Source organism: Salvia hispanica, chromosome 5 (assembly GCF_023119035.1).
Source record: "Salvia hispanica cultivar TCC Black 2014 chromosome 5, UniMelb_Shisp_WGS_1.0, whole genome shotgun sequence".
NCBI classification, from domain to species: Eukaryota; Viridiplantae; Streptophyta; class Magnoliopsida; order Lamiales; family Lamiaceae; genus Salvia; species Salvia hispanica.
In genome coordinates this window covers 9,016,812-9,039,230 of record NC_062969.1, presented here as the reverse complement: position 1 = coordinate 9,039,230, position 22,419 = coordinate 9,016,812, and the positions used below count along the sequence as shown (strand labels likewise).

Genomic DNA, 22,419 nt, shown 5'->3' with positions numbered 1-22,419 from the left:
GTCACTGTTTAAGGTTAGATGGGCATGGTCCTGCCTCATTTCAATATATGCTAGTACTACTATTTTGGAGCAACATGGTGCCGTGTCAAAAAAATTGCAATAAGTTAATGTTGTCTTCGTTATTTGAGGTATTTATGTGTCACAAAATAAAAGTAGCGGGATTAGAAATTTTATTATTATCATAAAAAAATGACTTAAAAAATAATACTAGTACTGCTACTAAAGTGGAACGGGCTGGGCAGGATCAATCCCGGGTCCAGGTCGGATTTAACCTGCTCCGTCTCTTAAAAAAAAATGATAGGTGCGTGTCTCTTATATGAAACGTGTCAAAAATATTATTTCGTCCCACACTGAGTGGACCCTATCAATTTAAACACAAACTCAGAGGAATATAAATCATAGTACTGCAAACGCTTTCATGCATTCAATATTTGATTAATAATTACGTGTACAAGTCTAATCTTTATTGGGAAGCTTTCAAAAACATTGTTCGCATTTAAAAAGGTACTCTAAATAATTCGATTCTTTGATTAGAAAAGTTACAAACATAGTAATTTAGGGACTAGTATTGTTTTGTTAAAAAGGCTGGATTTCAATGTAAACTTAAATTTATCAATTCTATGATGTTACAATAAATGTGTATTGTAGCGCAAAATCGTGCTACTACACTAGTTATTTTGTCATGATTCGATTGTTTGTTTTCTTCCCCAATTAGGTATTCGGCTGTATGAATTTAATCTCTTGCAAAGGCCATACCCAATTAAATAATATAAATAAAATATCCATCGTCTATTTAATTTGCATGGTACTGATAATGGATATGACTCCGGGTGTATCTCCTGAGCGCGGGGGTGGGGTGGGGGGCAGAATTTGTCTCTTTATGCATCAATCAATGATAATATTACTATGTATTTTCGTCGCCTAACTCATTTTTTTTCTTTCTTTGCGTATTAATTCCTGTTTTTAGTTCCTTCGCTGCCGAGGTCCGATCTCAATTTTGTTGCGCAATAATGTTTGTTTCCATTCCTCCTCCATCACCGTCTCATGCTCATCAATTTTCTAGTATTCTATTTTTTTTAACTCTACTTTCAGCTTAATAAAGCCAACCGCGCATCTATTCTTCAACTGGTAATTTTCACTCTCAATTTTTTGATTTTTTTTGCTATCGTTATTTATGTGTTTGTTTCTTAATCCGGATAATGTAGTGCACTGCAATCCATGTTCTATTATCTCGATTTTCTTTTCAAATTGATTTTCATTGTATAACTTGCACTGTTTTATTGATAGAATTTGATCAACTTTTCATATCTTTGCCCTAATTTGTTTGTTGTGCTTCATTGTTTTGTTGCCTAATTTCTTAAGTTTTTCCATTTTGTAGGAGTAATTGCTGGTTTTATCCTCTTTTTGATTGAAATCTATTTTCTTTTCTGGTGTGTGTGTGTGTGTGTTCTTGAAATGTGTGGAACTCATCGTGTGGATCGCTTTCACACTGCTGTCCTGCCATGTTTTCAGGTTTATCTCACTGATATAGCCCCCTCTCTTTCGTCACTTTCCATAACTTCACTATCTAAATCATGGATGTCAATGGAGAGGAGGTGCTGATTTCTCTTAGAGAAATGGGGGATTCCTATGAGGAGCTCCACGAAAACGGCCACCACACCGTCACTAGGCACCCCTCATACCAGCATAGTAGTGTGCAGTGGCTTGATTTGAGAGTGTTCTATGTTAGAGTGAGCAAATGTGTTGTTGATGATGACTCAACAACCGAGCACCTCACGCTAAATCACGTCCCGTTGAATCGCGACACGCTCCTAGAGGTGAACGGTGTGAGGACTAGCATATACTCCGATGGTGTGTCCACCCTCTTGAAAAGGGACAGGCTGGATAAGCAGTCTGAAATGGTCACATTCGTGAGCACCGACAGCATTAGGGTGACGGGGAGTGTGAAGTTTGAGGTATTCCGTGAGAATGTGCTCGTGCTAATGGGTAGGTTAGAGCTTTGCCATAGCAATGGATCTTTAGGGGAGCATAGGCATCAGGGGCAGATTTGGAGCATGAGTTGTGAGTCAGATTTAGTTGCAGGCACCGGATTTCTCAAAGGGAATCAGAATGCGTGTGCACCAGCTGTTGAAGTTTATGTGGCTGGCAGCTTCTCGGGTAGTCCTATAATACTGACTCAGACTTTGCACTTCAGCCACCACAGGAGGAAGCAGACGAGGAAAGGGATGCTGGAAGCTATACCGGAATATGAGACGGCGCTTAGCCATAAAGAGGGTCCGTCCACGCTCACAACGCCGGTATTGATCTTCTCATTTTTTACATTAGCACTTTATGATGCATCCATCTGTTTGATTGCTACATTAAAATGGGGTGGTGGTGTTGGCTTGCACAAATTTTGGCAGACATATATTAAACCATATCCTAGATTGCTAGGGGATGGCACATGTTTCTATGCACAGTGTGTGTGACCACTTCTTTGTATATAGTGTGAGATGTTCCAAATTTCAAGAGGACCAGAAGTGGATAATAGGATATCCTGATTCATTAATCATTAGATGAACAGAATTTTGAACTTAAGCACCTTATTGACTTTGTCTTATCCTCTGGTTTCCTCCTCCAATTCCCCGAATCCATAGGAACTTAGACCTCGCCTATCGCGGTGGAGAGGGAGCAGAGCGCAGAGAAATGTATGGCTGAATTGATTTTTTAAATTTCTGTGTGACACATAACTCTGCTAAAAAGTATTATCATCTTGATTCAAGAAAGCTTTCTATGCATGATCCGTGACTTAGAAGTATTTCCACATGATAGACTTCCACACACTTTAGGCAGAAGGTTCTAGAATTGTAAAACTCCCTTGGCCAAATCTACGCAACATTTAGCAAGTGAGACGTAGAAGGAAAATGCCAACCTCTTTCCGAAGTAGTACTAATTTGATATTCATTGCCCTATAATGATGAAACCCAAAGCAAATGAATGTTTATTCAACTCTTTGTGAATTGTGTGTGACCTCTTTTTCTTTGCAATATTTCTTCAGTTGAGGAACTTTCAAGATTATAGGCAAGAAGAGGAAGGGCACAGCAACGCCTATTATGGTATGGAATATTTAGAAGGCGAAGATGGGGAGTTATCGTGGTTCAATGCCGGTGTAAGGGTAGGAGTTGGAATCGGCCTTGGGATCTGCCTCGGAGTTGGGGTGGGAGTGGGGTTGCTGGTTCGGACATACCACGGGACTACGAGAAACTTCACAAGGCGCCTTCTGTAATGAGGTGCTGCGGAATGACTAATCTTACTGCGTTTTTTTCTATGAATAACTGCTGTGGATATTTGCACTCGGGTCGTGCCTAGACTGTTGCAGATGATGCTCACCGTGTTGGAGAATTCTCAACAAAATTAAGCTGATGGCACGAAGTTGGTGGAGTTTCTGAGCAGTTGTTTGCGTTTGATCTAATGCTTGTATGTTGTTTTATGAAATGAGATGTGTGAACTTTGGCTGATGCGTTAATCTTACTTGCTACTTTCAATTCATTGAAGCAGTAGAAATTGCACGAGCATCAGAGCCACGATTTGCTGTTGGGACCAAGAAGAAACGTAATAGACTTGTCAAAAATTCAATAGTGGAGTAATTAATTAAATGAGTAATTACTTTTATTCTGCATTGGATCCCATAAAAAATTGAGAATTGATGCATGCTGCATTTGTTGTTCTTGTGCAGTTAGCATTCGTGAATTTTAGTAGCAATTAATTTAATCATTTAGCAATTATATCAAAATTCATCTCGTCTTGTTGTATTTGGTGGTCGTAATCGTATACGTCACTAATATAAATGTCCACAATAAATAATCCAAAATCCAAACATAATGTATATCTATCTATTTGATTCACACAAGTTGAGACGCCTATAACGGCCATATTTATTACGGTGTAAAAGGGAATTCATACGTGGAATATAAAGAATAGTCTATTTGTCCACTAAAAATTACTCATCATTTAGTTTGTCACCTAATAATTGTCATTTTATACTTTTAAATTACTACTCGCACATTAAATTTTGTGACAATTTTTTTGTAAAAGAGTATTTGACCCCCTAATAATTTTGGGCATTCTTTGTGCAGTCATATGATATACTAAACCAAAATATAACTCATCGATTTGTTTTGATTTGTGCCTCCATTAGACCATTACCATATAACTCTCTTGTGAATTTATACCCAACTTTAAGAAAATACTACTATACATCTTATAAAACAATTCGATCATTTATCCAATTAAGTTTTGAACAAACACTAGTAGTAGTATTTATTTGAATAACTTATATAATTCTAGTGTAAGTAGAATACCATTAAAACGTTCTAAATAGGAAAATAAATAAAGAGTCCACCAGAAGCTCTACGTAGTCGTAATCGTTACCGTCCTGCTCGCGCTGGCGGTTTTCATCCTGGTTTTCATCTTCCTCCGCCGCCGTACCGGCGCAAAACGCGGTGCCGGACTCATTCCCCTGGTTAATGAGTCGGATCAACGCGCAGCAGATGAAATTTCGAAAGTTGTCGAGAAGAAGGTGTTTGTCGTGGAGAACGTGGTGAAGGCGGAGCAGATTGAGTCGGAGAGTAAAAAGGCGAGCTCGGTGAGCTACGAGTCGAGTACGACTCGGAGCGAGTCGTCGTCGGTTAAGTCGGTGTCGACCGACGGTTTGGGGAGCTTTGGGTGGGGGAAGTGTTACAGCTTACGGGAGCTACAGGCGGCATCGAATCAGTTCTCCGATGAGAATGTAATCGGAGAAGGAGGATACGGCGTCGTTTACTGTGGGGTTTTGCACGACGGATCTGTGGTTGCTATAAAAAATTTATCAAATAAGAGGTAAAATCCACCGACGCAATTACTCTTTCATTTGAACCTTTGAATTCTTTGCATTTATGTCACACTGCAATAAATTGTGCATATCCACATAAAATTAATAGTTACTCCTACAGTTTTAGATGCTTTTGCAGATTAATCTGTTACGCTTTTAGTATGCATATGACATCCGTCCCTTCTATGATTATTTCGTAATTATATTATCACTATATAATGCAGCATAATTCAAGTCATTGTAAAATGAAAAATGATTTGAAATTGCTATGAAGATTTAAACATTTACTATATTATGCAATAAATGGTGGTGATGTAATATAAGTTGGTGTGGATTCTTGTAGACCTACTAGGTGATTTTTACTCTTATTAATAAATTAAAGCAAATATTGTAATTATTGCTTGTCGAATTCGGAAGAGAAACATGTGTTTGGTAGGGATTCTTTGATAGAATTGCATGAAATCAAAGCTTTGTGAATTATGTTGAATTGAGTGTGTGGGGAACATAATCTTTTTGTTTTTGTTGACTATGGATTACCGAAAAACAAAGTAATCACTTTCATTTCTTTATTTTATTCTTATTTATCTGATGCGGGGCCAACTTGGACTTTACATTTTAACAAGCTGTTACCAAATCAAATTATGTTTCGATTGTTGAATTGCTTTATCTAATTCTGCTTAACTTTATGTCTTTATCTATATGCTCTCTTTCTTTTTTCCTAATCACCGATTAGGCGATTATAATGGATCTTGCTTCTTTCTAATTAGTTTCTTTTATCTTTACCGTATTTTATTATATGCTGCCATAGTACCATTGTGTTCTAGTCTCGTTCTACATTTCATTATTCATGTTATCCACGGTATGTAGCATAGACTTAGGACAAAATACAATGTTATAGAATGATCGAAAAATTGAGAATGGCGTGCGATACTTGGATTAATATATTTGGTTGGGTTTTATATAGCTTACTGATATACGTGTGTATAAAAGAAATTTTCATCTTATAGTATAAATTTTATTAAATTATCATTGACTTTAAAATATCCTACTTATTGATCTTGATGATACCATATGTTTTCATCGTTCTCCGTCAGGGGCCATGCAGAGGAAGAATTTAAGGTGGAAGTTGAAGCCATTGGGAAAGTAAGACACAAGAACCTTGTGGGTTTGATAGGTTACTGCGCAGAAGGCACTGAAAGGTCTGTCTGTTCAGCCACTTGTTACCCTTTTTTCAGGGTGGATAAAGCATGTTTTTGTTAAATAAACTAACTTAGTGCTTCCCTTTCAGGTTACTTGTTTACGAGTACATTGATAATGGCAATTTGGAGCAGTGGTTGCATGGTGATGTAGGCCCTGTCAGCCCTCTAACTTGGGAGGTCAGGATGAAAATTGCAGTAGGAGCTGCCAGAGGGTGAGTGAAGCCTACATACTGCATGCTAAAATTTAAATTATGCGTGTTACCATAATTGTTCCACACTTTTGTCCTTGTTGTGGCTATTTCACTACTCCTTGTTTCTGTTTCTAGTCTTCTATTCTTGTTGAATGCACATGTGTTCAATTCTTTCTGCTGTTTCTAAACCAATATAGTACATAACTCCAAGTTGAGTTCTAAGATCCATTATCTGAAACAGAGAAACGATGGGAGCTACCAATGGCTTTTATTTACATTAGTAGATTTGCAGAGAAAGCTAGGAAGTGGCGCTTGGTTTCTATCAATCTATCTTTACAATCTACTGTGCTGTGTATTGATAGATACTGTTACGATCTAGTTGTGAGGGCTTCCTAAGATAAAAAGCAAGTATTTTCTGTGAAACCTAACTTGTTACATTGCTCCTATTGTTATTCACGTGTCGACCTCTTTATATGCTTGAACATGTAATAGGATTGTGTGCTTATAATCCTTGGGTTATTTATCTTGTAGTTGCTCAATCTGTCTAGCTTTCTAATTAGCATTTTCTGTCTTGGGTTGCATATTGCCATGTTAAAATGTTACAGTACTAATTGTGCATGTCTTCTCAGTTTTCTAGACAATGTCTTTTTCAAAATAGTTGCTCAAGTTCTACTGTTAAATCTTATACATTTACTTTATTATAATCATGTCTGTGTTACTCTTTGGTGCTAGCTGATTTCTTTAAATTTTGCCAGACTCGCGTACTTGCACGAAGGACTGGAACCCAAAGTTGTTCATCGTGATGTAAAATCAAGCAACATACTTTTGGATAGGAAATGGAATACAAAAGTATCAGATTTTGGACTTGCCAAATTATTGGAATCTGATGCCAGCCATGTCACCACCCGTGTGATGGGAACATTTGGGTTTGTTTCCCTCTGAACCTCAACTGTTAGGAAGCACAAACAATAACCTTCTTTTGCCTCACAAATGTTTCCCTAATCACCACAGATATGTCTGCCCTGACTATGCAAGTACCGGCATGCTTAACGAAACGAATGATGTCTACAGCTTTGGAGTTCTGCTCATGGAAATAATAACTGGCAGGAGCCCGGTAGACTATTCCAGACCACCTGGAGAGGTGAAACAATTCATCCATCATTGAAAAATGAGTGATGACTGTAGCTCTATTTATTTGATTCCTTTAAACTGGCATATTAACAAGTAGAAGCAAGTACACTGTTTCATTTTTTCTTTCCTTATTTCAGACGAACTTGATTGACTGGTTCAAAGGGATGATAGCAAGTCATCGTGTCGAAGAGTTAGTAGATCCGCGGATCAGTGTTCCTCCTCCCCCAAGAGCTTTAAAGAGAGTATTACTACTTTGCCTGCGCTGTATAGATATTGATGCCCACAAACGGCCAAAGATGGGGCAAGTTGTGCACATGCTCGAGGCAGATGAATTCTCTTACCGTGCTGTAAGCTACACACCTCTTGTTTTTCTTTGGATTCTTTAATTCTAGCATATTTCTACTATGAGACTGTAGTTAATTAATTATGCATGCCTGGTACCTTTCTCCTTCATCACAAATATCTGAAGAACATGCTGAAGACGTGGATATAACATATAAGTGCCGTTCACGGTTCATACATGCATAAACACTTTGGTTATCATTTTGAGAAGTTAGATTTGAATTTGGCAATAGGTGGTTCTTTTTCATCAAGATATCATCTATTTTACTCTACAGGGAACCCGATTTGCTCGTGATACAGCTCCTTTACATCATCTCCAAGCCACTAGCAGAAATGAAATTCCGCCTGCACAAACGAAAGTGGTGAATGATGGTGGAGAAAGACCAACGGGGAGCTAGACGGTCATATTAAAGATGCATAAAAAGGTATTCTAGTTTTTCTCCTGCATTAATGCACGATGCATAAGAGTATATGTATGAATTCCAAAATTCAACACTGTTTAGCCTAGGCAAGTCAGTATTTTCATGGAAAATTTGCAGGTTTTCACTGCCAACACCCAATCGCGGAGAAATTTCGACTCTAAACAAGATAAGTTGAAGAATTTTCTTTTAATTTTTCTTCTCCTGCGTCGGCATTTAAAGGTTAATGTGAATATATATATAGTGTGATTTGTGATCCATGTATTTTCTTGATAATACTCCCCCTCCCCATTTATAGGTGATATATATGCGAGATATGTAAAACACATATAGAAACAATGTACTATTTGACTAAACTTTGATTTATTTATATTGTTTTCACAGATTTTGAACTAGTCTATTTTCCGTGTTTTACTTGCTTTGACAAAAATTCTCCTGTGAAAGCTTAAGTTGTAGGATCCAGATTCCAGAGGCAGCAGTGGGGATTCTTGAAATTTTTAAATTTCATGATTAGTAATAATAAATAAATATAATCAAGATTAGCATTATAATTTCAGAATTGAAATGTGACACGGGGGTCTCATCTCATGTAGTTAAAGGGTAATGTTTAGTAGTACTAGTATATGATTTCATTCTAGGAAGTTCTCAACCATGTACTAGTATGCCTTGATTCAAACAAGAACGATCTCCTATTTCATATCCTTTTCTGGATATTTATTTCACATTGATTTCCACTCCTATAACTTTCAACTCCTTTTATAAATGTTTCCAACATTATTTACAAAAATCATGATCCCACAAATGGCCTTTTAACCTGTCGACATCTATAAATGTGGCGTTATTTAGATATCAATTCGAATTAACACTCTTCTCCCTCAGTCCCTTGTCTTCGAGTATGAATTAATTAGCAAGAAATCGATTGTTCAGATGCATATATATACACATAAACACGAACATCTGGATTGTGGTAAAAATTAATTAGGCAATATTCACAACTTCAAATATATTACGAACAATTGACAAATTTTATAATTAAATTTACAACATATATACCATACATTATGCAAATGCAAATGCAAACGCTAACGCTAACGCTCGAATCCAAGCATTCAAGATTTCTACCTTACGCTTCTGCGACAGGTGCTCCACAACACTGACCTCACCAATAAACCACCGACACGTGTATCCCCACATTCCTTCCACTCAATTAAATAAATTAGATAAATCAGATATACTTAATCTTTTCCGGAAAAAGGAATTATCTGTGACTTCCGCAACTCAGACCATAAACATACCAGTTGGACTTCACCTCCTCACCTTTTGGCGAAAAAGAAACAAATAAAATTCCTTTAAAAATTCGAGGAAATTTGTGGAAGACACACACACACCATCGAACTCGTGCCTGCACCAGATCCGTTGTGTATGACTTGTGCTGATTGAAGATTTTTGATTCGACCGACTACTGAAAACTGCAATGGATGAGAGTTTGGTGAAGAGGCTCGAAGCCGCGGTGGTGCGGCTGGAGGCGCTTTCGATCGGAGGATCCCGGCAGGTTGCTGCGCCGGAGGATGGCGGAGATGCGGCTACCACGGATCCGTCGATTGTGGCGTTTGATGATCTGATTTCGCAGTATGTTGTCAGAGTTGCCAGCGCCGCGGAGAAGATCGGAGGAAAGGTTCTGGATGTGTCTAAGGCTATTGCAGAGGCGTTTAGTGCGGAGCGGGAGCTACTTGTCAAAATCAAGCAAACTCAGGTTTGTTGCAATCCATCGGTTATAACGCTTTAGCTGCTTGTGTTTTTAGGCTTTTCAAGTGTTTAAATTGCCGCTTAGATTCGAAGCTATTAGCTTTCGGTTGACGCATTTAATTTCCGCTTATTTCTCTGGGTATCTATTTTGTAGTCATGAATTACTTGATAATTAGTAGTGAAATTAGTCGACCTAATACGGAAATTAGTGAGATTGAATGTGACTCTGTTTAGTTCCATCTTTTTGAAGAGGGGTGCAATTAGGCCAGCTTAGTAGAAAGTAGGAGACGATCCAAATTTGGGATGCTGAGAGGCCTGATTGGTAGACTACTATTGGTATTATTCTGAATGCGTAGTAGTTTTTGAATTCTGCTTCAAGATCTGTAGGTGTCAATGTGGTCTATAGCTCTATGATTGTGGAGCATCCTTACTCGCTGAACCTATTCTGGTGGATGCTGGTTGTGATGACATAAACAGTGATGGTTCACTGCTCTTATTTTTATTTTTAGTTTTTGGGAAATTTTGAGGTACCTTCCTGTTGACATTTGTAAATGATATAGCTAGAATGTCCTAGAAAAGATGCTTCAGTATCCAGACTTGATGCCAGTCTAACCTCTCTCGTTGTGTGTGTGATTTGTGCAGAAACCTGATATGGCAGGCCTGATTGAATTTCTTAAGCCATTGAACGAGGCGATTGGCAAAGCTTCTGCATTGGCAGAGGGAAGACGATCTGATTTTTCGCACCACTTGAAGACTGGTGCCGATAGTCTGGCTGCTCTGGCATGGATTGCATACACAGGAAAAGATTGTGGTAAGAGAACCTTACCTGCATAATTCACTCCATTGCCTTTGTATAAAAAACTATAACTAATATGCTATCTCGCTGTAGGTATGAGCATGCCTATAGCACATGTAGAAGAAAGCTGGCAAATGGCTGAATTTTATTGCAATAAGGTACTAATACTTATGAACCTTCCATGTTCAAGAACATAAAGAAAAGATGAGCTGATGGTTGATTCATAGGAACTTTGTCTATTGTGTGATTTGTATTTTCATTATCTTAAGTTGGTCTTCCTCTTATGTCATACTTGAATCAGCAGCAATTGTTCTGTTTTGCTAATAAGATTGGCCACAATTATCTGACGGAAAATTCAAATTCTTTTTTATTTTGTTCAGGTCCTTGTGGAATACAGAAACAAAGATGTAAACCATGTCGAGTGGGCTAAGGCTTTAAAAGAACTTTATTTGCCAGGGTTGAGGGATTACGTGAAGGCTCATTACCCACTTGGGCCTGTATGGAATGCCACGGGTAAGATTGCAGCCGCTGCCCCAGCAAAAGCAGCTCCGACCCGTGGTGCTCCTGCTCCTGCTCCTCCACCCCCTCCACCTGCTTCACTTTTCAGTTCTGAAACAGCTCAACCTTCTTCTACAGCCCCTAAAGAAGGAATGTCTGCTGTCTTTGCAGAACTCAATTCTGGAAAGCCAGTTACTTCAGGTAATTATCAATTTCCAATCTCTAAATCTTTAATCGTGGAAATTTTTGTTTATTCTCCGTTTTTATGTGGGTTTTTTTTTTTTGGTACTGGAGGTTTGAAGAAAGTCACAGCTGATATGAAAACCAAGAATCGTGCAGACAGAAGTGGCATTGTTACTGCTCCTGAGAAGGGAGCTCGTGCTGGTTCATCTTCTTTCTCAAAGTCAGGACCTCCAAAATTAGAGCTTCAAATGGGTCGTAAGTGAGTAAAAGTTTATGCTTACCCAAAGGCATATTTCCTGCTTTTGAGTTCTTTGACAACTAACTGCCATGGTGTGCGCAGATGGGTTGTTGAGAATCAAATTGGAAGAAATAATCTAGTAATTGATGATTGTGATTCAAAGCAGACAGTCTATGTGTTTGGCTGCAAAAATTCAGTTCTTCAGATTCAAGGTAAGTAACGATTGGCATTCATTTTAAGTTCAGCTCTTTTGTTGCAAGTCATCAAAGGCTTAATCCAGAATACTCGCAGGCAAAGTAAACAACATTACAGTTGATAACTGCACTAAAATGGGGGTGGTCTTCAAGGTTGGTGAAGGAATTGTGACAATCCTGCTGCTTATTTAGAACTCTTTTTTAAGCCTTTGGCAATAAGGTCAAACTGACTCGTTTTCTTAAATTTGGGGAATAGGATGTTGTGGCAGCTTGTGAGATCGTCAATTGCAGCGGCGTAGAGGTGCAATGTCAGGTAAAACCACTAATATTCTTTTAGGTGTCTACTTGTAAGTCGTGGCTACTAATGACACACGGCTGACTTCCTTGAATGTAAAATGAGCCATCTGCTATGCCTTGTGTAGGGTTCAGCTCCAACAATCTCAGTAGACAATACTGCAGGTTGCCAGTTGTACTTGAGCAAAGACGCATTGGGTGCTTCTATTACGTCAGCAAAGTCGAGTGAAATCAATGTATTGGTACCTGGTTCTGAACCGGACGGTGATTGGGTATGTTTCGATGCTTTTCTGTAGCTGCCTAGCATCAAACTACTCTACTAAAGCTGGATCAATCCTCCAAAAACACCATTTTATTACTAAAAACTAGTACTCCGTATAACACTATCTTGAATATGCACAATAGAGTTTCAGATACTAATGATCTCCTACTCCGTATAAATTATTGTATCATCAAAATTACTTAATTATGTAGAATCAATCAAAAAGCTATGTGTTCTCTTTGCAGGCTGAGCATGCTTTACCACAACAGTATATCCATGTTTACAAAGATGGGCAATTTGTGACAACTCCAGTCTCCCACTCTGGTGGCTGAAAAGACCATCGAGCATCAATGAAGCTGCCTTCCCCGTCACCCTTTCTTTTTAAAGGTTGGGGAATTTTCAAGTGTTCTTCTTCGGTTGATTGACCTGCCACACCCATTCAATATTTGTTTGATTATCATTGTTGTGTTGTGCTATTATGCTCTGCCCTCTAGTGTGCATCTTCTTGAAGAAGCTCTGTTTTCTTTTTCGGGGCACTACTCAATTTTTTCTTGTTTATCTGGTGTTTGATTTCTCTAGTGAAAATTTATTTCCAGAATTTGGTTTTACTTACCGTTGTTCTCCTCTAATTTAAAGATTTTTTTGAATTTTGAGTCGGTGTAATTGTCGATTGTCCAATCTTTTATGTTAGTGTGAAAGCAGACATGGATTAATTATCATAATAGAGTTACATTATGAGAGAAATGAATTGACCCAAAAATAACTCAACACACGTGTTGACGTTATGATTGTTTGGTCTTACTTCATTCTTATATTATTGAGATAATTATGGTTTTGGCCCTTTGGGTGAATCATAGTTGAACTTAGTCGTGCAGCTGCTGCCATCCCAATTCCCACCACGTAGTTATGGATTTTATTGGTTAACTGTAATAAAATAATTAGTGAATACTTAATACTACTACTAATAATATTGTATTTAGATGTAGAGTTAGATCTGTACAAGTATCGCAGGAGCTGCTTGTCATCCCTTGCTTCGGTGGTGGGCTTCTTTGTCATTTTGCTGTACTTGATTACTTCTCCAGCACCTTTACACATTTACAGGTGATTCAGATTCCTTGTCCAATTTGAAACCTAAATGTATAAAGTTAAGATTTAAATTATGCTTGCAACTTTACTAAAAATATTTTATTTTCTTGCCATTCATCAACTCTTTTTTAAAAAATCCAAATTGAAATATAATAGTACTATCAAAGGACAGTGTTCGAAAATTTTGAAATGCATAGTTGAATAATTTCTGCTCCTTTTGCAATTACATAGTAGTAGCATTTAATGATGCCTACATTTCACTTAACTATTTGTTTGATCTTTGAATTTGGTCTGTCGAAACTTTCAATATCTGCATTATGCGTGTATTCATTTTTCAGATTGTGTATTCATTTTTCTGTCCAATCTGACGTAATAAAGATATTAGGTACACTCGTACCAACTTTCTTTTCTTGGTAATTTAGTTTAGGATCTACATTAAGCTTTCTATCATACGATAAAGGAAAAACACTGTTCCTTTTAAAGAATAATAAATATTGAATATATAATTCATTAGATAGATAGCATATTCAAATTCGAATAACATAAGATGGTGTTTAGAATCAATCTCTTGAAAGATATGATAAAGGAATATTCGAAAACCTAAATGCAAAAGTTTGTTATAAATACTCCTAGAATCTAAAGGTATATCTTTAACTTAAGATAGTGAATGATTAAATTCATTCAATTTATGTTTGAATTGAAAAAGCTTGTAGTAGCCCTACTAATTATGTTGGAAAAGTGAGTCCTCAAAAAAAGAGAGAAAAAGAAGATCGTTTACTTAGTGTCCAAGTGCAACGACTCCAACATGACTCATTATTTTCTCTAAATGTGTTCAAATAATTTATTACTACTACCACCAAACATACTACACATCACAGACCACTCCACAAATAATTAACTAAATCTCAACAAAACCTACAAAATGCATCTTCAATCTTATTTATTCCTATTATATTCCATTTTCATTCTCACATAAGAACAACAAGGTTACAAATCTATGACATTTAAAATTCCTTTTATTTTATTCCGGTACTTAAAGAAATGGTTTGAATGTGTTCCATAAAGCAAATCCAATAAAAGTAGTCATTAATTTGCTTAGATGAGAAGTATTTGAATGAACACAAATACTTTTCTCCATTGCATCAACTTTCCAATTCTACCCCTCTTTCTTCCACCATCTAAACTACCCAATCTTCCACGTTTCTAGTTTCCAAACCCCCTCATTCACTCCAAATTTATGCTGCACTTCTCTTACTACAATACACACATCTCTTCTTCCTTTCCTCATTCCCATCCTCTCCCTCTCAAAATATACAAATTATACAATCAGTCATTACACAAACACCCATGGCGTCAGATTTCCAGACATATTCTGCACTTTTCTGTTTTTTACTGCTTTCATTTCACTCTGCAAGTAAGTCTACTTCTCTCTCTCAGCTGAACTTCAATGATACTTCTCAAGATTCCTTTTTTCACACGCCCATTTTCTTGAATTTAGATACTAATAATTTATACTATTAGAATCAAGAAATTGTTCATCTTTCTTAAGAAAATTCGCTGCCATGTTTGATTTAATTTATTGCGAAATAAACCAGTAAAAGGAAGTTTCTATTTTTATGCAATTAAAGAAGACTTGATTTTGACCAATTTAAAATTCATTTTTGGTGAAGATTCGGAGTCGTTCATCGGAGTAAATTACGGGCAGGTGGCGGACAACCTGCCGCCGCCGGAGGCCACGGCGAAGCTCCTGCAGTCGACGAGCATCGAGAAGGTCCGCCTGTACGGCGCCGACCCGGCGATCATCAAGGCGCTCGCCAACACCGGCATCGGAATAGTCATCGGCGCCGCCAACGGCGACATTCCGGCGCTGGCCTCCGACCCCAATTTCGCCGGAAATTGGGTCAATTCCAACGTCCTGGCCTTCTATCCCGCCAGCAAGATCATCGTCGTCACCGTCGGCAACGAGGTCGTCACCCTCACCGATCAGACCCTAGCGGCGCAGCTCGTGCCGGCCATGCAAAATGTCCAAAATGCCCTCAATGCAGGTATTGATCAAAGTTTTATAGCAACAGAGTTGGATATTTGTGTGCTTAATTTTGATGAAATGAAATGGCAGCATCATTGGGTGGGAAGATCAAGGTGTCGACAGTCCATTCGATGGCGGTGCTAAGCGCGTCTGAGCCCCCGTCGGGAGGGGCTTTCGGATACGGTGACACGATGAAAGGAGTGCTACAATTCCTCAGCACGAATGGCGCGCCCTTGATGATCAATCCTTACCCCTTCTTTGCGTACCGGGACGACCCCCGGCCCGAGACCAAGGCCTTCTGCTTGTTCCAACCAAATGCTGGCCGACCCGACGCAAACACCGGCATCAAGTACATGAACATGTGGGATGCTCAGGTAAATTTCTTGGATTTTATCACCTAAATATGGTGTTGGATTTTATGATGTTGTGATGATTGATGAATGTGTTTATAAATGTGAGCTCACACATTTTTGTTACCATGATTTTCCCCTACTATAGTTTTTACTCAAAATATCTTCATTCATGTAGAGATATGCCATCAAAATTTATTTCAAGATTCATAGGCAGCATTGCACATTTCTTCTTGTACTACTCTGTTCCATATAAATTTGCTCGAATTTTGTTGTGTGTGACGGCTACATGAAAACAGAACGAAACCAACACCTTTCTTTCTCGGCTAAATTGTATCTTCTGTTGATCTTAGCTTGATGCGATTTACTCGGCCTTGAAGTCGGCGGGGTTCAAAGATGTGGAGATTGTGGTTGCCGAGACAGGTTGGCCTTATAAAGGAGACTCCAATGAAGTTGGTACTACTGTGGAAAACGCGAAAGCCTACAACGGGAACTTGATAAACCACCTCAGGTCGAAGGTCGGGACACCCCTTATGCCTGGAAAATCCGTCGATACCTACATATTTGCGCTCTATGACGAGGATTTGAAATTCGGCCCTGCCTCGGAGCGCTCATTCGGACTCTTCAAGCCCGACCTTTCAGCGACCTACGATGTTGGCCTCGCTAAGAGCACACAGGTGAGGCATATCTTTCTAGTTATAGTGATTTTTACTTTGAATGATATAACTGTTGTTATATGCTTTTAGGGTTATTTTATCATGAGGTTTCTTTATATATATCGTATGAACCAATATAGTTTTTTAATCTCCGTGCCGAAAAGAAACGTTTCAACCAAGTTGGGACGGAGGGTGTAGTATGTATTGTCAATCTGATATAGTATTAATTGATTTGGTTAGACTCCGGCCCCGACCTCTTCGACTCCGGCGCCGACCCCGGCAGCTCCGGCACCAACAACGACTCAGGCCCCGACAACTCCGGCGAATCCGGCTCCGACGACGCCGGTGTCGACCCCGGTGAATCCGGCTCCAACGACGCCGACGATCAATCCAGTACCGAGCCCAGTTATAGCAGGTTGGTCCTTGCCTAGGCCCGGCATAACCGATGCTCAGCTGCAAGCAAATCTCAATATGCTTGCGGCCGAGGCATCGATTGTGGGGCCGATTGAGCCCGGTGGTGCATGTTTTGAACTTACAAATGTTGCATCACACGCTACTTATGCTATGAATCTTTTTTATCAATCTTATAGCAGGAGTTCCGGCGACCGCGGCTTCAAGCAGACGGCAGCCGTCACCGCTAGTAATCCTAGTAAGACAATGAGTTATGAGCCCTCTCTCCTTAGCTATATGTGTAATGTGATGTGATGATTTGTGTGTTTTTTGCAGGCTCTGGTTCTTGCGTCTACTCTTCTCGGAGTGCACGAACACAAACACGAACACAAAATTATTTAGGAGCTCGATTGAGGTAATTACTTCTATTGTGGCAAAATAGTACTTCTACGAAGTGTGTATATGTTATTTGGGGGATTGGATACTCTATCCATGTAATTGTTGATGTTTTTTATTAATTTTTGTTTATGTAGTAAATTTAGTTTTGATTTTATGTTGTTTTGTGGTGTTTTGGCTGATTAGGGAATATAGGCCCAAGTATTTTTTTTTTTAAAGTTGCAATGATTGAAATTTAATATAGAGTGTGGTGATGATGATGTGAAGAACCACATAAATAGATTGTTGGAAAATAGAGTAAATAATTAAAGAGTTCCGTTGGAACTATAAATTCTACTTAATAATTGGAGTAGTATACTTTTTAATTATACAACTACCAACCATCGTACCTTGACAACTTAATAGGAGTATAACTATCCACTTTATTTATTTGATTATTTATTTTAGTCCAACTACTCTCAAATCTGATTATTTTCGACTGTAAAGAATTATCATAATTTAAGCTTTTGAATTGAGAGATTAAAGACTGGATTTTAATAAAGCATAGCAACATTTTAACATATGAATTGACGTTCAATATTAATTGATTGAATTGATTATTCATACTTTGCAACGTGTGGCGATTGCCATTGAACATGTAATTTTGTAAATTGATAGTTTGAAACTTTAAAATGACGCGGTGGTTGCAATTTAGCTTAAAAGTTGTGCCTTCAAGTGTAACTAATCCAAAATTATCGCATAAATGTGGAAATTATTGTTGAAATGATCAAATGAATGTCCATTTAACCGTGTATGATGGATTAGTCTAGAATGATTTTTTTACCTCTGGGTAAAATGAAACGGCTAATCGATCTTAAAATAAAGCAAAAGGGATGTGTCCAAAATGAAATTATGTCGTTTTGCAGTTTTCTGTGTTTTTTTTTCTTTCAAAAAAAATCAAATGTTTAAAATAATCGTTCAAAATTCGATGCCATCCAAATCAATTGTCCCAAATAAGTTCAAGTGATGTTACGCAACAGATTCGATGCAATCAGTGCATTCCAAAAAAAGAAAAAGAATTTTATAAAAATAACATTATCGTCGACAAAAAAATCGATAGAGCAAGTAAGGTTAAGATTGTACAGTTTTTATGTATGGTGAACATTTTAAGTGGTGTAGAAATTGATAGTACTAATTTTTTATGTTAAGATTGAAAAATAAATATGCATATTTTTCATCTATAAAAGATGTATTGTATGATGAGCTTCCACTCTTTATAAAATTAATGAAAAAAATTGAATTTTATAAAATAGATGCTCGATGTTAATAAGTAAACAATGCCTCCATGACCCAAAACAAATTTTCTACTCCCACGGTAATATAAGTCTCATTTTTGGTATTTTGTTCCATTTATCATAAAAAGTGTGTTTAATTTTTTTTATTATAAATAGTAAATAAATTTTATATTTCAATAACTCATTTTATTCATAAAAAATATGAAATTTACATTCCTTTGATTTTTTTATTCACATTTCTTTAAAATGCGGTACAAAGAAGTGGATTCTTAATGCTAAACGAATTCTTGAAAATACCATGATATTTAGTCAAATTCTGATTTACCTCACGACTTTGAATAATAGTTTGAAAAATTATGAAGTGTTAGATTTGGTCAAAATTATCCATGATGATATTTTTGGTGAAATTATTATCTAATATAATAACTGAATGTCAAAAATAATGAGTTAATCATAAAAAAATGACAAAAACAACTACTCTATGATTTTTTCAGCATGAGATATTTAGATGAGTGATAACAAATTCAAAAGAAATTAGTATTTTTCGATTGATTTCATGATTTTACCGATTTCGGGTGACGAATTTGTAGTTTGTAGTTTGTACTGTTGGAAAGATGTTATATCCACGTCAGCAAGAAGGTGGGCCCCGCGGATGAAGTGAATGAACCCAACGTCTCTCTCTAGTCTGTAAAGTCCAACTCATTTCTCAGCATCACCAGCAGGCAGCAGCTTCCACGCCCAAACCTCTTTCAATTCCACGATTCCGTCCTCAATTCTGCGAAAATGTCAACCCTAGGTTTCAATTCAACTTCTTAATTCTTCTTCTGCTTCCAATTCATTTCTCGCTCACAAACAACATGTCCGTCGCTGAGCTCAAGGACCGCCACACGGCCGCTGCGGAAACTCTTAATTCTCTCAAGGACAGATTGAAGCAGAAGCGCCTCCTGCTTCTCGACACCGATGGTTTGCAATTGCTCTTACTCATTATGCTCACCAGATCCAATTGCTCTTCTCCTAACTATCATCTTACTATTCATCTATCTAACCATTCCAATTTCCATCCTCTCTGTTGCAGTCGCCGGCTACGCCCGGTCGCAGGGACAAACTCGGGTCAGTTTTGGACCCACTGATCTTGTTTGTTGCCGAACTCTTCAGGGCCATACCGGAAAGGTAATCCTTTGTTTTCTGAATTTTTTTATTGCTTCAAATGTACTACCACTTTTTTCTCTTCAACATTTTTGCCCAATTTTAATGACCTAATTTGCATCACTTTTCGTCTCCAGCATTTTCCCAATTTCAGTTACCTAATTTTTTTTTATCATTCTGGGGTTGCATTTCTTGTGAGAGGAAATATAAATCAGAGTTAGTCATTGGTAATGAAATACAATAATTGTTCCATTAAACTGGTTGTTAATCCATGTGTAAATTCTGGTGTGTGAGATATGAATTAAACATTCGGCATGCCATGTTTGATTTGAGTGCGCCGTTAGAGTAATGAATACGAGTGGCCCAAACGAACGATTCGTGTTACGATAATTCATTCAATGTGAATATAATACCTGAGATAGTTGTATATTGTTTACCAAAACAAAGACTAGATTATCAAAAGAATAATATATGTGTATCAAAAGATATACAAAAATATCATTCATTTATACTACCTCTCTGTCCACAAAAAATAGATCCATTTGATAAAAAATATGGAATGAGTGAAAAGATCCATTTGATCAAAATTGTAAATTAATGAGTTAATTTGTTGACCATGGTTCAGTTTTATTTTGATAAGAAACTTCTCTTTATTGCAAAGATAGGGGGTTATAGATGTGTATTCCCCGCTTCTCTTTATTGTCATAGTGTTTTGTCTTCTCTTAAGGCCTTGTTGAGTCCTAGGTGAATTAACTGGAAATTTTTCTTAAGGGGTGTCATATATCATGATTCATGACCATGAATAAATGTTGAACTAGAGGCATAAATTTATCCAAGAATTTACCTAGTCAATTGGGGTCTCACTGCTAGGTTCTGCGTAGCATTAGGGTGAATGTGACAAAGCCTTACTTTTGGGCAATCCCACATATGTCAGCTGTACATCAATCCCATTATCACTTTTGACTTTCTTAGCTGTGATGAAAATAATTCAAAATTGATGTGTCCACTAAAAAAGAAATTGCATGCACTAAGAGATGTTTTTGACAAGTTTTTTTCTTTTCCTGAGTTCATTTTGTTAAGCAAATCTGAAATGGTTCTTAGGTGTATTCGCTGGATTGGACTCCAGAAAGGAATCGTATAGTCAGTGCATCTCAAGATGGACGGTTAATAGTTTGGAATGCTCTCACAAGCCAGAAGACTCACGCAATTAAGCTACCTTGTGCATGGGTAATGACTTGTGCATTCTCACCCAATGGGCAATCCGTTGCCTGTGGTGGCCTAGATAGTATGTGCTCTATCTTTAATCTGAACTCTCAAACCGACAAGGATGGAAATCTTCCAGTATCAAGAATGCTTAGTGGGCACAAGGGTTATGTATCATCATGCCAGTATGTTCCAGATGAGGATACACACCTTATAACTGCTTCTGGTGACCAAACATGTGTCCTATGGGATATTACCACTGGCCTAAGGACGTCCGTGTTTGGAGGTGAATTCCAGTCTGGGCATACTGCTGACGTTCTAAGGCATGCTCGTTATCTTTCTAGTGCACACATGAAATTTTTTGCTTTAGAGCTTATCTGTTTTTATTGTTAATGACTTTAATAATGCTTTTTTTTTTTTTTCTGGTTCAGTGTCTCTATAAATGGATCCAACTCTAGAATGTTCATATCTGGCTCTTGTGATTCAACTGTCCGTCTGTGGGATACCCGTGTTGCTAGTCGAGCATCTCGTACTTTTCATGGCCACGAGGGAGATGTTAATTCAGTGAAGTTCTTTCCTGATGGGTATAGATTTGGAACGGGTTCAGATGATGGAACTTGCAGATTGTTTGACATTAGAACAGGCCACCAGCTACAAGAGTACAATCAACAACACGATGATAATGAGGCTCCTCATGTAACTTCAATTGCATTTTCCACTTCTGGTCGTCTCCTCTTTGCTGGATACACCAATGGAGATTGCTACGTCTGGGACACTCTATTGGCAGAGGTTTAAATATTTTTGCTTTAGTATGCTGAGTCTGTATTGTTATGGTTTCATAGAAAATTAGATATGCTGCTCAATTCCCGTCTGCCCTGTAAATAGGTTGTATTGGACTTGGGAAAACTTCAAAATTCTCACGGTAGTCGGATCAGCTGTTTGGGACTGTCTGCTGATGGTAGTGCCCTATGTACAGGAAGTTGGGACTCAAACCTCAAGGTTAGTCTTATTTTATCACCCGTCACCATTATGCATTCAAACTCCTTTTAGCTAACAAAATGGTTTTCCTGCTTATGAATATTCAGTAATACACACAAACAAAAACGTATGTATAGACATGAACTGTGAATCTTATTACTAATTTTATACCCCGACAGATCTGGGCTTTTGGAGGGCATAGAAGAGTCAACTGAGAAGTTGGAAACCGATTCTTGTGGAAAATGAGTGTCGTCATATCTCCATCCGAAATTCTAGATTTCGTATGTCCAAGCTATGGGTTGTGATACCGTTATTGGTTGTATTTTCTTCTTGTAATCTTTGAGATGCCTAAGACAGTTTGAGTAGATAAATGAAAATTTTTATGCAATAGTATTTGAGCTGAAACACCCAAACGTGTTACTGTTCTTGCCTATTATCTCACATTACCAAACCCCAAATAATTCACTTGTTACAAGAATCTTCATATCATGAAATTAATCATCATACCTTAATTTTACAAAGCTAGTAGTGAAAATGTGAAATTGTCTGCAAGTAGCAGAGATTCTTCAACA

The 22,419-nt window shown here is 37.8% G+C and overlaps 5 protein-coding genes across 6 annotated transcripts; all 5 read left to right on the top strand.

The window, feature by feature from the left end:
- The first annotated feature begins 925 nt into the window (after positions 1–925).
- LOC125187258 (uncharacterized protein At1g01500-like) lies at positions 926–3,497 on the top strand. Its single transcript, XM_048083812.1, has 3 exons — positions 926–1,128; positions 1,513–2,297; positions 3,038–3,497. Exons 2-3 carry the CDS (start codon positions 1,575–1,577, stop codon positions 3,263–3,265), a joined length of 951 nt encoding a protein of 316 aa, XP_047939769.1. The 5' UTR covers positions 926–1,128; positions 1,513–1,574; the 3' UTR covers positions 3,266–3,497.
- LOC125189356 (probable receptor-like serine/threonine-protein kinase At4g34500) lies at positions 3,265–8,516 on the top strand. Its single transcript, XM_048086640.1, has 9 exons — positions 3,265–3,269; positions 4,375–4,857; positions 5,944–6,048; positions 6,138–6,260; positions 6,995–7,165; positions 7,251–7,380; positions 7,508–7,717; positions 7,988–8,137; positions 8,252–8,516. The coding sequence occupies exons 1-8, from the start codon at positions 3,265–3,267 to the stop codon at positions 8,108–8,110; spliced, it is 1,350 nt and encodes a 449-aa protein (XP_047942597.1). The 3' UTR covers positions 8,111–8,137; positions 8,252–8,516.
- Positions 8,517–9,390: 874 nt separating this feature from the next.
- Positions 9,391–12,992, top strand: LOC125189157 (cyclase-associated protein 1). The gene is made up of 10 exons (XM_048086403.1): positions 9,391–9,884; positions 10,520–10,688; positions 10,767–10,831; positions 11,054–11,372; positions 11,466–11,613; positions 11,695–11,804; positions 11,884–11,939; positions 12,043–12,099; positions 12,209–12,352; positions 12,588–12,992. The coding sequence occupies exons 1-10, from the start codon at positions 9,606–9,608 to the stop codon at positions 12,672–12,674; spliced, it is 1,434 nt and encodes a 477-aa protein (XP_047942360.1). The 5' UTR covers positions 9,391–9,605; the 3' UTR covers positions 12,675–12,992.
- Positions 12,993–14,544: 1,552 nt separating this feature from the next.
- LOC125189159 (glucan endo-1,3-beta-D-glucosidase-like) lies at positions 14,545–17,403 on the top strand. Of its 2 annotated transcripts, none has more exons than XM_048086405.1 (7): positions 14,545–14,842; positions 15,099–15,473; positions 15,545–15,828; positions 16,158–16,481; positions 16,701–16,875; positions 17,054–17,109; positions 17,187–17,403. In XM_048086405.1, exons 1-7 carry the CDS (start codon positions 14,776–14,778, stop codon positions 17,250–17,252), a joined length of 1,347 nt encoding a protein of 448 aa, XP_047942362.1. In that variant the 5' UTR covers positions 14,545–14,775; the 3' UTR covers positions 17,253–17,403. The 2 variants fall into 2 exon arrangements, with proteins under 2 accessions (XP_047942362.1, XP_047942361.1); XM_048086404.1 differs by having other exon boundaries at positions 14,552–14,842; positions 17,051–17,109.
- Positions 17,404–19,210: 1,807 nt separating this feature from the next.
- Positions 19,211–22,254, top strand: LOC125189160 (guanine nucleotide-binding protein subunit beta-2). Its single transcript, XM_048086406.1, has 6 exons — positions 19,211–19,483; positions 19,596–19,690; positions 20,768–21,192; positions 21,301–21,658; positions 21,755–21,868; positions 22,027–22,254. The coding sequence occupies exons 1-6, from the start codon at positions 19,378–19,380 to the stop codon at positions 22,060–22,062; spliced, it is 1,134 nt and encodes a 377-aa protein (XP_047942363.1). The 5' UTR covers positions 19,211–19,377; the 3' UTR covers positions 22,063–22,254.
- The last annotated feature ends 165 nt before the right edge of the window (positions 22,255–22,419 follow it).